The sequence below is a fragment of the Anabrus simplex genome, chromosome 1, assembly GCF_040414725.1.
Source record: "Anabrus simplex isolate iqAnaSimp1 chromosome 1, ASM4041472v1, whole genome shotgun sequence".
In the NCBI taxonomy this organism is placed as follows: Eukaryota; Metazoa; Arthropoda; class Insecta; order Orthoptera; family Tettigoniidae; genus Anabrus; species Anabrus simplex.
In genome coordinates, this window is record NC_090265.1 from 432,312,311 (window position 1) to 432,328,005 (window position 15,695).

At 37.7% G+C, this 15,695-nt stretch overlaps 1 protein-coding gene across 3 annotated transcripts in view; it reads left to right on the plus strand.

Annotated features, from left to right (window-relative positions):
- The window catches only part of LOC136856907 (protein FAM13A), an 856,533-nt gene that overhangs the window by 830,721 nt on the left and 10,117 nt on the right, over positions 1–15,695 (plus strand). For all 3 annotated transcript variants that reach the window (XM_067135141.2, XM_067135143.2, XM_067135142.2), the window contains 5 exons: positions 1,036–1,219; positions 6,132–6,419; positions 8,181–8,339; positions 13,968–14,278; positions 14,655–14,794. In XM_067135141.2, coding sequence (XP_066991242.2) covers positions 1,036–1,219; positions 6,132–6,419; positions 8,181–8,339; positions 13,968–14,278; positions 14,655–14,794 — 1,082 coding nt within the window. The remainder of the gene's footprint in view (positions 1–1,035; positions 1,220–6,131; positions 6,420–8,180; positions 8,340–13,967; positions 14,279–14,654; positions 14,795–15,695) is intronic.

Consider the following 15,695-nt stretch of genomic DNA (forward strand, 5'->3'; position numbering starts at 1 on the left):
ACTAGCCATGCATGTTAACATGCTACAGTTATGGAGCCAAGCTCTCCATTTGGGAAGCGAGCGAGTTTGAAACCCACAATCAGCTGTCCTGAGAATGGTTTTCTGTGGTTCCCCTTTTTCACTCCCAATCAAATGCTGGGACAGTTCCTATTCACAGACCAGCAGATTCCTTCCACTTCCTTACCCAGTTTCATTCACTATCATTCATCTTCATTGTCTTCTCGAGTGAGGTTGACATCAGGAAGGGCATCCCCGACCCGACCCGAAACCCCCCCGCGCCATATTGGGCAGCGGGGCTAAGGGCTCTATATTCATACCATTTATTGTCCGTAAAAAGTGTTTCTTCCTTTCAAAAAACCTGGCCTAGAGGGTTTGCCTGGTCATCAAAACTTGGCAGTGAATGAAAAGATTATAAAGCTGAAATGGACACCAACACATCAAAAGTTATTGTGCGTGTTACAGAAAACATTAATCTATACCTAGACGGCAAAGAACTTGGAATTGGCATGCATGAGAATGTGGTCTTGCTCGTGCCAATTGATACGCATGAAAATGTGGTCTTGCTCGTGCCTTGGCACAATCTGCAGAACTTCGAAGGTGATGTAAAGCTGCACTGTATTCATGCTACAGACACTAGCGAGATTTTGGTGCTAAGAAATAATGTGCTGTAAGATCGTTCTTGATCTTCCTGATTTACCATGATTCTGTATGCTGTGGTCTGATATCCTTGGTATAAATACAGTTTTGTTAGCCACATCTATATTATGTAGTGGTAATGATGCAGCGTTAGGTGATGTGTTGGGCAATAATGTTCCTCTTAACATCTCCACTTTTGGTCTGATCCTTCACTAACTAAGCATTTTGATAAATTTATTCTATTGTATAGTAGGAATAAGTGATTCAGTTGTATCAGAGTTTCCACTGAACTTATGAGAACAGTAATGGTAATTTTTCTAATTAATATTTTTCTAAAAATGTTTTAGCTTGTGGTACTTTCTCAAAACAAATACTGTAAATATATACTTTTCTTTTTAGATCTAACTCTGAGGAGAGACCTCTGGAAGAAGGAAATACCAATAATAAGGATAGTATCCGACGTGTGAGCAGTCACGAAGACTTTTCTCTGGTGAAGGGAAACGGCAAAAACAATAAGGAAATAAGCAAACACAACAAGAGCTTCCTCTCTGAAATTATTGACCCTGGTATGGGCCATGGCGTGGTAAGTTTGATTTGGAAAAATTCTTAATCATTAGTGGAAAACATTTAAAAAACCTACCTCTGGTTCTATAAGAGCACCTGTATTAGGGATCAGGATGTAGTGCATTCAATTTCAATGCTCATGCATCCTGAACTGTATGCTGACTAGTCAGATGGACCATGCAGCAAGTTTCCCAGGAAGAGTTTTAATAGCATGACTAATTTTGATAGTCATTTAAAAAAAGACTTAATTGTGCCTAGAGTTTTAAATAGAATATATATATAAAAGAACTTGTCCTGACTGATTCATCATCGCCGAGCCAAAACTACTGGACATAAAGAAATGAAATTTTGGGGATACATTCATATTAACATGTAGGTGCTTGCTAAGGGAGGATTTATGAATATTCCATCGCTAAGGGGGTTAAAAGGGGGATTAATTTTTAAAATGAGTGTATCTATATCTCAAAACTTTAAAGGTTTACAGATGTAAAAATTGGCATTTAGAATCTCCTTTAAAAAAAAAAAAAAAGCTTATTTTTTTGTTTTTGGAAAAATCCCAATAGGAGGGGTGGAAAAGGGTGAAAAAGGGGTTGAATGCCTTTAATGAGGCGATTTATATTTCAGAAACTGAAGATATTAGAGACCTGAAAATTGGTATTTGGGATCTCCTTTAAAAATAAAGAAAAAACTTTTTTTTTTTTTTGAAATCCAAATAATGGGGGGTGAGAAGGAGGTGAACTTTGAAAATCAGTGTATCCATATCTCATAACTTTAAAAATTTACAGATGTTAAAAATGATATTTAGAATCTCCTTTAAAAATAAAGAAACATGTACTTTTTTGTTTTCTGAAAATCACAATAAGAGGGGTGAAAAAAAAGTGGATAATGGGTTGAATGCTTTTAATGTGGATATGTATATCTCAGAAACTGAAGATATTACAGACCTGAAAATTGGTATATGGGATCTCCTTTAAAAATAAAGAAACACGTATTTTTTGTTTTAGGAAAATTCAATTAATGAGGGTTAAACAGGAGTGACAAATTGGGGTTAATTTTTAGAAAGATTATATCTGCAGTATATCTCAGAAACGTAAAAAGTTAGACGTAAAAACTGATGTTTGGAATTTGCTTTAAAAGTAAAGAAACGCGTATTCTGAGAAAATCCAATGAAGGGGGAGGGAGGTGAAAGAATTGAAAATTGAATTAATTAATTGTATGAGGATACTTACATGTAATAAAGACTAAAGTTGTTACAGACGTGAAAATGGTATTTGTATCTCCTTTAAAAACCAAAGGAAAAAAAAGTTTTTCGGGGGGGGGGGGGGGGGTCATCTTGGGGGCAGGAGTGAAAAGGAGTTAAACTCCTTTCATATGGACACATTCTCAAAAACTGAAGGTGTTAGATTCGTGATAATGGTATTTAGAATATCCTTTACTATTAAAGAAACAAGTAGTATAGTATGAAAGGAAGTGAAAAAAAGGTAATTATGTTTATGGGGATGTGAAAAAAAAGGTAATTATGTTTATGGGGATACTTATATCTCAAATCTAAATGTAACGGATGTGAACATTGGTATTTGGAATCTCCTTTAAACAAAAAGAAACGCGCCTCCTTTGGGGGTGGGGGGTAAATTAACGGCGGTGGGGTGAAAAAAGGGGCGAGACCAATTGATTTTACCGTTTATAATGTACTTATAAGGAGCCTCCGTGGCTCACGCGACAGCGCGCCGGCTATCACCGCTGGGTTCCATGGTTCAAATACCGGTCACTCCATGTGAGATTTGTGCTGGACAAAGCGGAGGCGGGACAGGTTTTTCTCTGGGTACTCCGGTTTTCCCTGTCATCATTCATTCCGGCAACACACTCAAATATCATTTCATTTCATTTGTCATTCATTTATCATTGCCCCAGAGGAGTGCGACAGGCCTTGGCAGCCGGCACAATTCCTATCCTCGCCGCTAGATGGGGAGCTTTATTCATTCCATTCCTGACCCGGTCGAATGACTGGAAACAGGCTGTGGATTTTCAATGTACTTATTCTGATCATAAACCGATCATTTTTAATCTTTCCTGGGTTAGTTTTCAAGAGCCATCTTTTCCTTTGGAGAATGTTCTTAGATTACAGTAGATTCTCCTGGCATGTAAATAAAAATTTAAACACATTTGAAATAAACAATATGAATGAGATTGACCGTACAATTGTTCACCTCTATAGTAATGCCAGTAATGCACAGAAGTATGTCATTCGCATCGCCAGAAATCCCGCGCACTTGCCTAACTGCGACAATGGTGCTGGTCACATTTTCAGCAATGACAATGGCAGCAGATGTAATTTACCGCCAAGTAGCCGCCTTGCATCTTGCTGTGGGGTCCAGAACAATAATAATAATAATAATAATAATAATAATAATAATAATAATAATAATAATAATAATATCTTGGACCATCGTCAAAATGTGCGGACCGCGCTGTAAATGTGTCCTGGGAGGGTAATGACTACGAATGCAGTCTGGCTGCGGGTTCAGTACCGCCAAGGCACCCAAGACAATACCATGTCGGATCTCCTCAAGGATTAGATCCATATTAAAAATGCTTATAGGAAAAAATGGCAAAGATTTAGGGATCCAACTGACCAGGTGGAATACCTGGAAGTAGCCTGGTAAGTACGAAATAGATTTCTGGAAACAAAGATTGTAAAATGGGAGGCACTTTGCCATAATCTCTCAGAAAACGAGTCAGATCGCAAATTTTGGCGGATTCTCTCAGAAAAGAGTCAGATCGTGAATTTCGGCGGTTTATATATAAAACGTAAAGCATCCAATTATAAATTTCAGTATAATACTGTAGCGAAGCACGGGTATCTTGCTAGTATTTATATAAAATACTGTAGACTGTTCATTAATTCATCTTTCTGCCCAATGTAGTGGATACCTCCTTATAAAAGCATACTACTGTTAGCCTAGCTTGGTCACTTACCTTTAGCAAAGCACAGTTTCTCCCACACAAATAGATTTGCTATCGACATGTCAGTTCTTGTTCCGTGTAATTCTTTGCAGAGTTTGTTTTCATCATGTTCTTACTTTACAGAATCCTAAAATTCATAATGTTTTGGAATATAGCTAAGTTTGTATTTAAAACCGTATCCTTGCATTTTATTTATAGTTACATTTGACGTCTATGGGAGAATGTTCATTTGGCTATAATGGATTTGTTTAGATGTTCTGAATTTTGGGTCGCTATATTGTTACAAATACCATAAAAAATAGGCCAGCTTGGCCTTTAAATTTCACTTCTGATTTGTACCTCTGATACATAGCAAAGATGTTTTCTCCTCTGTCCGAGAACTGTATTTTGAAGAGCAGTGAATCTGACATAAAATATGTCAAATCTTTACTACCTTATCCTCATTTTCATCCAGGATTTTATTAACAATCACTCCTGCTCCATTATTTGCCTCGCCTCTTCCATTCCAGTATAGTGTGTATCCTCTCATCTTCTTCCCTACCTTTCCCTTCCACTTGACCTCACTCAGTCCCATCATTGCAACATTCTCTTTCTCCATAATGTCAATCAACTCTTCTGACTTTCCTGTCAGGGTCATAACGTTAAATTATTCCCACATTCGTAAATTGGTTGCTGATGCCCACTTATAACAGCTCCCCCAGCACAAGACCTGCGCATCGCCTTCAGCGCATACACTAATATTTTCAGTTTGCATCACTCATTTGTAGGCTATTATTACGATGTGATCGCCACTCCCAAAGTTTTTTTTTTTTTGCGTCGCACTGACACAGACAGGTCTTATGGCGACAATGGGACAGGAAAGGTCTAGGAGTGGGAAGGAAGTGGTTGTGGCCTTAATTAAGGTACAGCCCCAGCATTTGCCTGGTGTGAAAATGGGAAACCACAGAAAACCATTTTCAGGGCTGCCGACAGTGGGGTTCGAACCTGCCATCTCCCGAATACTGGATACTGGCCGCACTTAAGCGACTGCAGCTATCGAGCTCGCGGTCAAAGGCATTTTAGAGCTGCCAGCAATTATTCAGGCTTCCCCTTACATGGGAAACAAATGCTGCTGATGAATAGTGTACTACTATTCCCCGAGTTCTGGGCTTCCTCTTCCGTAATCTCCACCGTTCCAAAGTCCATCTTCTCTGCTGAAGATTCCGTGAAGTCTTCCCTCTTTAACCTTGCGCTGGGACCCTTACCAGATGATACACACCAGGTCGGTGTGCTCTGGGACTCCCATAGGCAGGACTATCTCCGAAGAGCGTCCCTACCTGCTACCAAAGAGGATATACCGACACAGTTCTTAAGAGATGGAAAAGGCTACAGATTAGGCACCACAGCAAGAAGACTTTGAACCAAGATGCTCCCTTAACAAAATTGGGATGCCTTTACTTGTCTTCATTATGGAGAGGTTAATACCAAAAATTTGTGACATAGTTACATGCTGTAGAAACTGCACTGACAGGGGAGAAAAAATATTAAAAGCTGACATTTCATTGAACTGAAAAGCAGCAGCTTGATGGTTTCTATAGATGAGCTAGGAATTGTTGGTCAGTTTGTTGCTGATGTAAGCTGGCATATACAGTAGTTATTATTGTTGATGAATGTAATAATACCTAAATTTCATAGGTGAAAAATTCCTCATCAGAGACCTAGCAGTAAACATTTTGAAGTTTTGAAGCATTATACCATTTACAATAGTGATGCATCAATTATACCATTCTTGTATTTGTATGTATGTTAAAACATTCCTGCATAAGATTCTCTAAAATATGGTATTTCAATTTTAGACCAAATTACCACCATAGTCTTAATATCTTTTCCATGAGGATACCTGGTATGGAGTACATGTAATAGGAGTTCTCAGTTTCCATCTGAATCACGTTAAAAGATGTCGTAGTATATTTGTCTTTTGATTACAGCGTGCAAGTGGACTTCCATTGCATGAACGTAACTCATCCACAACTGGAGCTTATTCAAGCAACACCTATGGAAAGCCTCACGTGTCGGGTACCACTGAAAGTGAATCGGCAGTTTTGCAGGATAATGAACTGTTCGATGACAATGAACATGAACGTAGACGAAGCACAGAGCGCTTTGCCCGTGCTGTTGCACCGAGAGGGAGACGGAACATGGCACGCAGGAGAAGAACAGTACACAAGGCTGTTAAGTCTTCACCTGAAGACAATGATGGAGGTGGCTCTTCAAAGGTGAGACTACTGTGATGTTGTACATTGTAGATCACAAAATGTGTGTGTTCATAAGAGTGGAATTCTCTTGAAAAACCCAGTCATCGTTATGGGAAGGAATGTTTTATGGGATATGGCTGCAGAGTGATTTCCTCAAATTTCATAGGTTTGATTTGTTGGCCTATTTGTACTGTTTTCATTTCCTAATCATCTAGATCTTGTCGTGAAGCATTGTGTTAGGGAACATACTGACTGAAGAGTACATACCTAGACTAAGGAAAGAAATAAGACCCACTTTGGAATACATTCGATAAGTCAAAATTTTCACACTCTTAGAGAGGAAATTGTCTTCTGAGAGCATCAAGGATGTAGATCATATGGTACTGTTCATTAGTTAGAACCTTTTTTAAATCTTGTTTTACATCAGATCTCTGATATGGATCATACTGAACTGTATTGTTGGTAGACAAATCTTGGATTTTATGTGTAATTTGTTCTAAAAATCTACAATTGAAACGTAAGTACAAAGTTTTCTTGCTCTTTAAGCTTGCACATATACTGAGTTGCTAACAGTGCATCTCAATTTGTAGTCCAGTCTTTCTTTGTTGTCTGTATATTCCTTGTAATTTGTTGTAAAGTAATGAAGATAGTATGGTTGGCAGTACAGACAGGAATAACCTAGGCACAACCAAGAGGCAGATACTGTGAAAAATTTGATATGGAGCAGTAAATGATGATGGCTGCTGGTGAAGACATATCGGCTCTGTAGTGAATGTATTTAGGAAGGATGATATGCGCCAACCGGAAGGCTGACCCTCACAGAACCTCACAGTACTAGACTATTAGGTTGATCACTACTAAGGGTTTTTTGGACAATTTTGGCAAGGATTCCAGAAGGACAGAATTCAGAGGCTGGCTTGTGGGATGTGGTGGAGCATCATTGGGGCAATCAAGTCTAGAATCGATCTGTAGAACCAAGGAAGAAGAAATTTGATACTTCAACATGTTGTACAAAGATTATAGTGTTCAAACCCCACTGTCAGCAGCCGTAAAGATGGTTTTCAGTAGTTTCCCATTTTCACCCCAGAAAAATGCTGGGGCTGTGTACCTTAAGGCCATGGCCTCTTCCTTCCCACTCCTAGCCTTTTCCTGTTGCATCATCACCATAAGACCTATCTGTGTCGGTGTGACGTGAAGCCAATTGTGAAAACTAAAAAAAAAACCTAAGCTTTGATAAAAATGACTGGAGACGATGCATAGTTTATTATGGTTGAAAGTTTTTCAGAATTTTTCAGTGTTTTGTTTTAAACAATTAAGTGGATCTGAATCTTGTTTTTAATCTGTATGAAGAACTGATGATATACTGTAAGATTTATCTTTAGCTCTTGCCACCATACTTACGAGGTTTACGTTTCTTACATCATCTTCTTCCTGATATGTTTCTGCTTATGCAGGTCATACAACATTTCTTACATAATCTATGTATTGATTTTGTGTATTGCTTTTGTTGCTCTTTAAGGCAAAACTCGGGTCAGTAAACAATAAACACAAATTTGTTAAAAAATATATGAATTTTTATATCATAGTACCACACTGTACTTCAGAGTAGAGTAGATATCAATAACGCATAGATTTGGTGTAATTGTAATTTGTTGCTTTCAGTCTAAACTGATTTATTTACTAAATTAAAATTTTAACTTATGTAGATGTCAGCTGCAGAAGTATTGTATATTTGAGAAGGTAGCGCTGTTCTAAATATCGCACTGTTGTTTGCACATCTAGGAGAATGAGGACCAGGAGGAAATTACATCTCGATCACACCATCAGACACCGCCTCCACCACCTTCCACAACTCACAATTCCTCTGAGGATGAAGGAGTTAGTTCTCGATCAAGTTCGGCACATTCCTTCATGCAGTTGCACCCACAGGTAGCACGAATTGTAAGTGTCCATCATGTTTAATATGAAGGGTTGAATAGCAAATAATGCTGTGAAAAATGGTACAAGATAAAATAGTAGAGATTCATAATTGGGATGGAGAAAAGATTGTGTTAGTGTACTCCTAATATTTTTCATCCCTAAACAGATTGCAGTTTTTGTAGATCGTATATTGGCTGAATTTTGCTCGTTGGGATCTTTTATAAAAACAGCAGTGTAGTAAAGCAGGCAAATTTCCACCTAGTTTTGCCAGAACAAAAATAAAATACATTTTAAAATATGACAAAGCAGCATTCAATTTCATCTGAAAATTATTTTCCATGTTTTGGAATTGTGAGAAATAAGTTTCCTTATTAGATACTAAGTATTTGACAGAACATTTGACTATTTATAATTTTTTCAAAGCTCCTTGGTAGAGGAGAATTGCTAGTTCTGCTGTCATTGGCCATTACTAGAGAAAATATATATTATTTTATATACAGACAAGGAAAAAGTCTTATGAAATACGGTATAATCTCAAGAGTCTCTGGATCATTTGCACACACACTATAGAATCGAATGTACAGTAAATAATTAAAATTTTTGCTAAGCTTTGGCATTGGGAATACTTCACTACAGCCCAGGTGAGTTGATGTTACTTTCAATTGTTAGATGCATCACATTCAGAATTACTCCCTCTTCACACATCGGCCTGCCTTTGTTTGTCCTATTTTGTGTTCCTTTTCTTGTTCCTCATATTCAAAACTTGAATTGATGCTTGTTTTTTACTGTCCCACACTTGCATTCAGAATTGGCTATTCCATATTTTTCCTCGGGTTTAGTGGTTCAAGAACATTTGACAAATATTAATTCAACCATTAAATTTATTAATTCTTATATTGATCACATATTGACCATTTCTCTTAGCCTTTTGGTTATATGTATGTATGTAGCTGTAGTTTGAGAGATTTGTTTCCGTAGGTTGAAGTTTGGTAGTATCGAACACATATTTTTTAGTGCACTTCTTCTGCTAAATTCATTTGAAATAATTCTGTGTGGAGTTCGAGAGTCGAGTGGCCTGATTACTTGTCCAGTGCTTGTGGAGTATTTTAAATGAAAAGTTGCATACTTATGGTTAGAATTCCAGGTAAAACTTGTCTTTACATGGCTACGATCACAATGTCAAAAGTCGTATAAATCTGCAAATTAGTTTTCAATGTAATTCCATGAAACTCTTTAAGAAGTCAAATGACTTTATCATGATGACTCATTTGTCATTCATACTTGTGCAATTATTTGATTAGAATTTGTGATTTATAGAACTCTAAAACTTAAAATGTTGTATTTAAACTTTACTGATTTGTTACAAATTATTCATATATAAGGATTTTGTTTAATATTACATGCAACTTATGAATTTAAATCAAATAATATTCTTTTTTTCTCTGTGGCAGCCTAGATAAATTGTATCTCAGAAAGACTTGTGTACTCTTCTACCCTAGATATGTATTAATGTTTAATTGTATTATTAGAACTAAATGCAATTCTGTACATATAGGTTGGTTCTGACTAAGGAAAAAAGAAAAGAATACAAGCAAATTGGCTGTGCTGTATGGGTCATGTATTGTAGACAGGATTCAAACCTTGGCAGCAGTGACCGCAGTTCCCTTTATATTGCTCACACCCCCTAGCACTGCCGTCACAAGAAGCAAGCATGCTATATTACACTGGCAGACATTTTTTGCAGAACACCAAAGATTGAATAGTTGTGTGTAGAAATGAAAAATTTCACATGTTGAGTTTATTTTACCTTCTTTTGGAAATAGTATTGAATAGGTGGAAACCTTTAGCTTTTGTTTTAGTTTGCTCTTCAATACGGAATAATATGAAATTTATTATGTATGATAATTATTACAGTCCTGATTCAGGACCCATTGTGCGCCTTCAACCATCTCTGAGATAGTCGTAGTTTCTGCAGTGATGAGGTTAGCATCAACATTTAGATAATCCTCAAATGAAGCCTCATCTTCAATTTCCTCTCTTCACAATCATTATCAGGAGCATTGCTATCATCATCACAACTATCCCCAAATCCAGCCTATTTGGAAACTGTTTAGAACTCAAAGTTCTGAAACACTGTGCCATGATGCTGCAATGTGTCTTTTAATGCATGGTACTGTGCAAAGTCCTGGGACAAATATTTCACATAAACATAAATAAAAATACAGAAAGAGGAAATTAAAAGAAATCTTACCTGTAATATTTTGATTATTTTGTGCTTCTTTCAGACGTTTCCGCATCTGATTGCATGCTGTATCGGCATCTTACGATAATGCTACTTGAACTTGTATATCACTCTAAAATTGAGCGGCTGCTGCTCGCTCGTGAAATTCGCTGGGAAATGTTCAATCACATTACTCAGATAAGTAGTAATAGGAGGATGTGCTGCACATCGGTCCATGAACAGTAACATCTTGCATCCCTTCCCTCCCATTCTGTTATCCATGCTTTGAAGTCGGTCCTCAAAAACTTTCATAGTGACAGAGGATTTCTTATTGTTGGTGTATTTTGTGGGGAGCATACCAGCGTTTTTGAAACAATGCCGCTTTTATAATTTTCAGATTGTCAGTGGAGGCAACTTTTCACTTCAGTCACTATTGGCACATAACACAACAGAACAGTTAAGCGATATTTGCTTTACCACCATGACAGGTTTCACCCTTTGAATGCCATTGTACGTCCAGGCATTAAATTAAGAGGCCTGTCTCGTCCGCATTGAAAATGCCTTTGGACGCAAATTGAGATGTCGGTTCTTGTCGCTCTGCTTTGCTACACTCAAAGTACATAAGTTTTCAGCAGTCGTAATGCTAGTCCTCTTCCTTTCACCTATGTTCACTACTCACAATGTTAATCTTAACCAGTCACAACTGAAGCACAGAACACCAAAGAGTATGCTCAAAAATAGATTCAAGGTCACTCGCTATCCATTATGTGCGTCGAGGTATGATTTCCAAGAAAAGTAGTCTATCATAAGTTTGTGCTTAGAATATATCTTGCAATTTTAGAGACTGAAACCATTATAAATATAGAATATGCATTTTGCCTTCAAGGACTTAAGATACAAGCATATACAGTTACGTATGTGTTATATCTGCATTTATCTTAATGTGCCTAGCTGTAAGTTGTTCTCTTCATTTTACTTTCAATCTTTAATTTTCCTTATTTCTTTTGCCTTTATGTTGTGTTGTTAATTGTTGTGTCTCTTCAGTTATTTTGTTAGTTTTTTCCCCCCTATTTTTATCATTAGATGATCTTTCCTCAGTGTTCTTCCACTTATTTTTTTGTTTGGGTTGTGCTACTCCATTGTAAATATAGTTTTCATTGCGGAACTCTGTAATTCGGCTTCTCACTGTTTTGGTTTCCCAAATAAATAAATAAATATAAGCGTAAAAAAAATATGGACAGATTGCAAGTGTTAATGTTGAAGAGTCAGGAAGCGAAATCTGGAACTCGGATTAAAATGTGGATAGCATGATTGTATTGAACCAATATGTTTTACTGTAAGGTGTGACTGTTGCAGAATCTGTTATCTTTATTCAGTAAAAAGTATTGTTTTTGTTTTTATTGTGTATTTTACTTATTGTATGCACCAACAATCCACTTAATCCACTACTTTTATCACCGAAACCTAAAAATTACATACATTAGTTTCTTAACACAAGTCCACCATATTAATTTATTGCATAAAAACAAGCAATCACTAAGTTTAGTAAATTGTGTTTAATTCGTAATGGGACACAGTTTCTGCAGTAAAAATATTGAAGTGCTAAGTTCCCATTTCAAAAAGTTATGAAGTTTTTTTAACTATCTCAAAACTTACTAAATAAGATCTGTGATGTTATGAAACTCAGGGCTTCAGTTGTGGCAGTGTGTCCTGAAACATCTGGGAAGAACAGAGTGGTTTTGGAATGAAGCTGTACTACAGCAAGTGTGCCATCACCACTGTTAATAATAGTTGCGGATGAAATTGTGAAGGAGGCAAAGGTAAAATATGGGGACAGGGAGCTGAGGGCGTGTGGTGTAGGGAGCAAACAAATAGGATTTATAAGGGCAACTCGGCATGTTCAGCATTATGGAATGAAAATTAGCATTAAAAAAAGAGTGAGACAGTGGTGTTGATCAGAGGAGAATGGGAAGGGAAAGGAATCATAAAAATAAAGGGACAACACCTTCAAATTGTGGAGAGCTTAAAGTACTTGGGAAGTGAACTGGTGCAGGGCTCAGCAGTAAAAGGATGCAACATAGAAATGCATATGTGCTGCTGCCCAATACTGACTTGCATGGGAGACCTGGACACTCAATAAAATCCAGGCCAGTGAAATGACATTTTTAAGGAGTAGGATAGGAAAGATAAGAAAGAATGAGGATGTCAGGAAGGAAATGTGAGTGGAAAATCTTTTCAACAGAATGGATAGGGATAAACTTAAATGGTTTGGATATGAAAACGAAATGGCGTATGGCTTTTAGTGCCGGGAGTGTCAGAGGACAAGTTTGACTCATCGGTTGCAGGTCTTTCGATTTGATGCCCATAGGCGCGTCGTGATGAGGATGAAATGATGATGAAGACGGCACATACACCCAGGCCTCATGCCAGCGGAATTAAGAAATTACGGTTAAAATTCCCTGTTACCGTTAAAAATCCCTCCCCTGCTGGGAGTCAAACCCAGGGCCCCTGTGACCAAAGGCCAGCACGCTAACCATTTAGCTATGGAGCTGGACGGTTTGGATATGTTCAGTGGATGGAAGAGGGAAGGATGCTTGAGTGGATAATGTAAACTCAGATAGGAGGAAGGACAAGAGGGAGACCAGACTAAGGTAGTTGAAAATGTGCATCAGGGACACTTGAAAGAATACCTGTGTTTAGTTTTAAGAACCTCCCAAGCAGTGATGGATATTGTAGCAAAAGTTGATTGTCTTTGGAAGTACTGGAGAAGTAAGAAAGACTTCATCCAGCACTGCTGAAGCTACTTGTTCTGTTGTACTAGAACTGAAAAAAGTTGTCTACACTTTCTTCACCACTTCTTCTTCCATGCAATGTATATCAATTATAATAATGTAAATACAGTCTATTTTAAGAAGTAAATTTTTTGTAAACAGTAATAAAATTAAAAATTAAGAGTAAAGCAAAGCAAAGCAAAGCAAAGTCACCTCCGTACAGGCCATGAAGGCCCTTGGAGGAGTGGAAGGTAAAGGCTTCCACCATTGTTAACCTCGGCACGTGATGGGGTAGAGTGGTTAGTTCTACGCCCGGCCGCCTTTGCCCCCAGGAATTAACCTGGTACTCATTTTTGGTGTAGGCTGAGTGAACCTCGGAGCCATATGCACCTCCGGAAGCAGAAATCTCTTTTCTTAAATTTTACGACTTCCTGACGGGGATTCGAACCCACGTCCTTCCGGGCGAACCGAGCACGCCTTTACCGCCTCGGCCAGGCAGCCCCTTATTAAGAGTATTTGTTACTAGTAATTTGATTATTTTTACTCGCTTACTTCTGAACTCTGCCCATGGTGTATATGGAGGAAATAAGTTAAGTCATTCTTGTTTGATTATCTGAAGTTGTAATATAAGCAAAGTGTAAATTTCTTTGTCCACAGGAAAGGGAGCGATCGCCTTCACCAGTACCTAGTCCTTGCACACCTCCTTTAGATTTAAGTACTCTCCATCAGCAAGTGGACTGCTCTGAACCACTAACAAGTCATGCAAGTTGGAATTTGGAGGGAGATGAACAAGAGAAAATGATTGCAAACAGCCGTGTCATGCTCTCTCCACGCAACTCCATGATTTTGACTCGAAGGGTTTATCTTGACCCTAATGTTCCTCCATCACCTCCCCAAGAGCATGATGTACCATCATCTCACGGAGTCGCCGATGCAAAGATTAAACAACTCAGCAAGCAAGTGCATAGGTGAGAATCTGGTTTAATGTATTATGTGAATCCATTTCAAAATCAGCTAATATATTGTACTGGCCCAAAGTAATTTTCCTTTTTGTTTAAATGCATCGTTGTTGGATAATTTTTGTTCTTTCTTAAGAGTCAGAATCCTGTTGATATTATTTTTGATTGCAGGAGCATACACTGTCATTTTTGAACTCTCTGTAAAATGAAGCAGTTAAACTGGGTTGTTCTTACTCGTGTTAGTACTCATATTTTCAATGCCATTATTTAAAAAAAATTATTTGTTCGTGTTACATTCGCATATCCAGTCGGAATGCTTTTTAACATTAGATTGAAGAATGAATTACAACCTGCATACTAAAAATTATTTCTTAATTTGTTTCAGCATGAAGAAAAAACTGAAAAAATTTGAGGAAGAGTTTGAATTGAGTCATGGTTATCATCCGTCTCATGCAGACAAGATGGCTAACAAGGAGATCAAGAAACTGTGCACAGAACTGAATAAACTTCGCAAAGAGTTGAAGCGTAAGTTTCCATTGAGTAGCTGTGTCGATTAATGATTTTCGTGATAACTAGGAGACATGCTGGCACAGTGGTCTAGCCACTCTTCTCTTACCCTGGGTATCTCAGGTTTTAATCCTGAAGATTTTGGTTGGGAGTTTTGCTTTGAAAAGTGCATGGGGGAGCAAGGGTATCCAGCTTTAAAATACCAGCCTGAAAATTCCATCTTAAATGCTCTGCAGACTAAATACAGAACATCAGAAAATAACATTGGGGAAGGAAGGAAGGAAGGAAGGAAGGAAGGAAGGAAAGATTGGACAAATACAATCCCTAGCTTTCATTCAGTCACTACTGATCTGCATTTAGGGCAGTCGCCCAGGTGGCATATTCCCTATATGTTGTTTCCCTAGCCTTTTCTGAAATAATTGCGAGGAAATTGCAAATTTATTGAAACAGTCAAAACCATTTATTGCGACATTGCTTTTAACGACTTACTGGATATATCAGCATAATCAGAGTAATCAATCGCTCGAAGTAGGACTTACATTTACTGTGGCCAGATAGGAACTGAGTAAGCACATAGTTCGGTAAGATTTTTACACTGGAGTGTCTGCTGGATTTCAGGAAAATATAATTCTCTTGTAAGGGATCCTTTTGAAGTAACAGTCCAGACATCATTCCACTAAGTAGAATCTTGAACTTCCTCTTCAAGAAACATATTGGAGCTTTGTTGTACGAAACTTACGGGGACTTGTACTTGAACATCATAGACAATGCTCCAATATTTGCTTATATTCATGGCACTCCTGCTACTGAAGTTCAAACTGTACAAGGTTATAATTATAATTTCACTCTACCTTTATAAGTATTTTACACCCTTAAAAATTGTACTTCCCCCAAAATTACTTTTGTTATGCATGGTTTA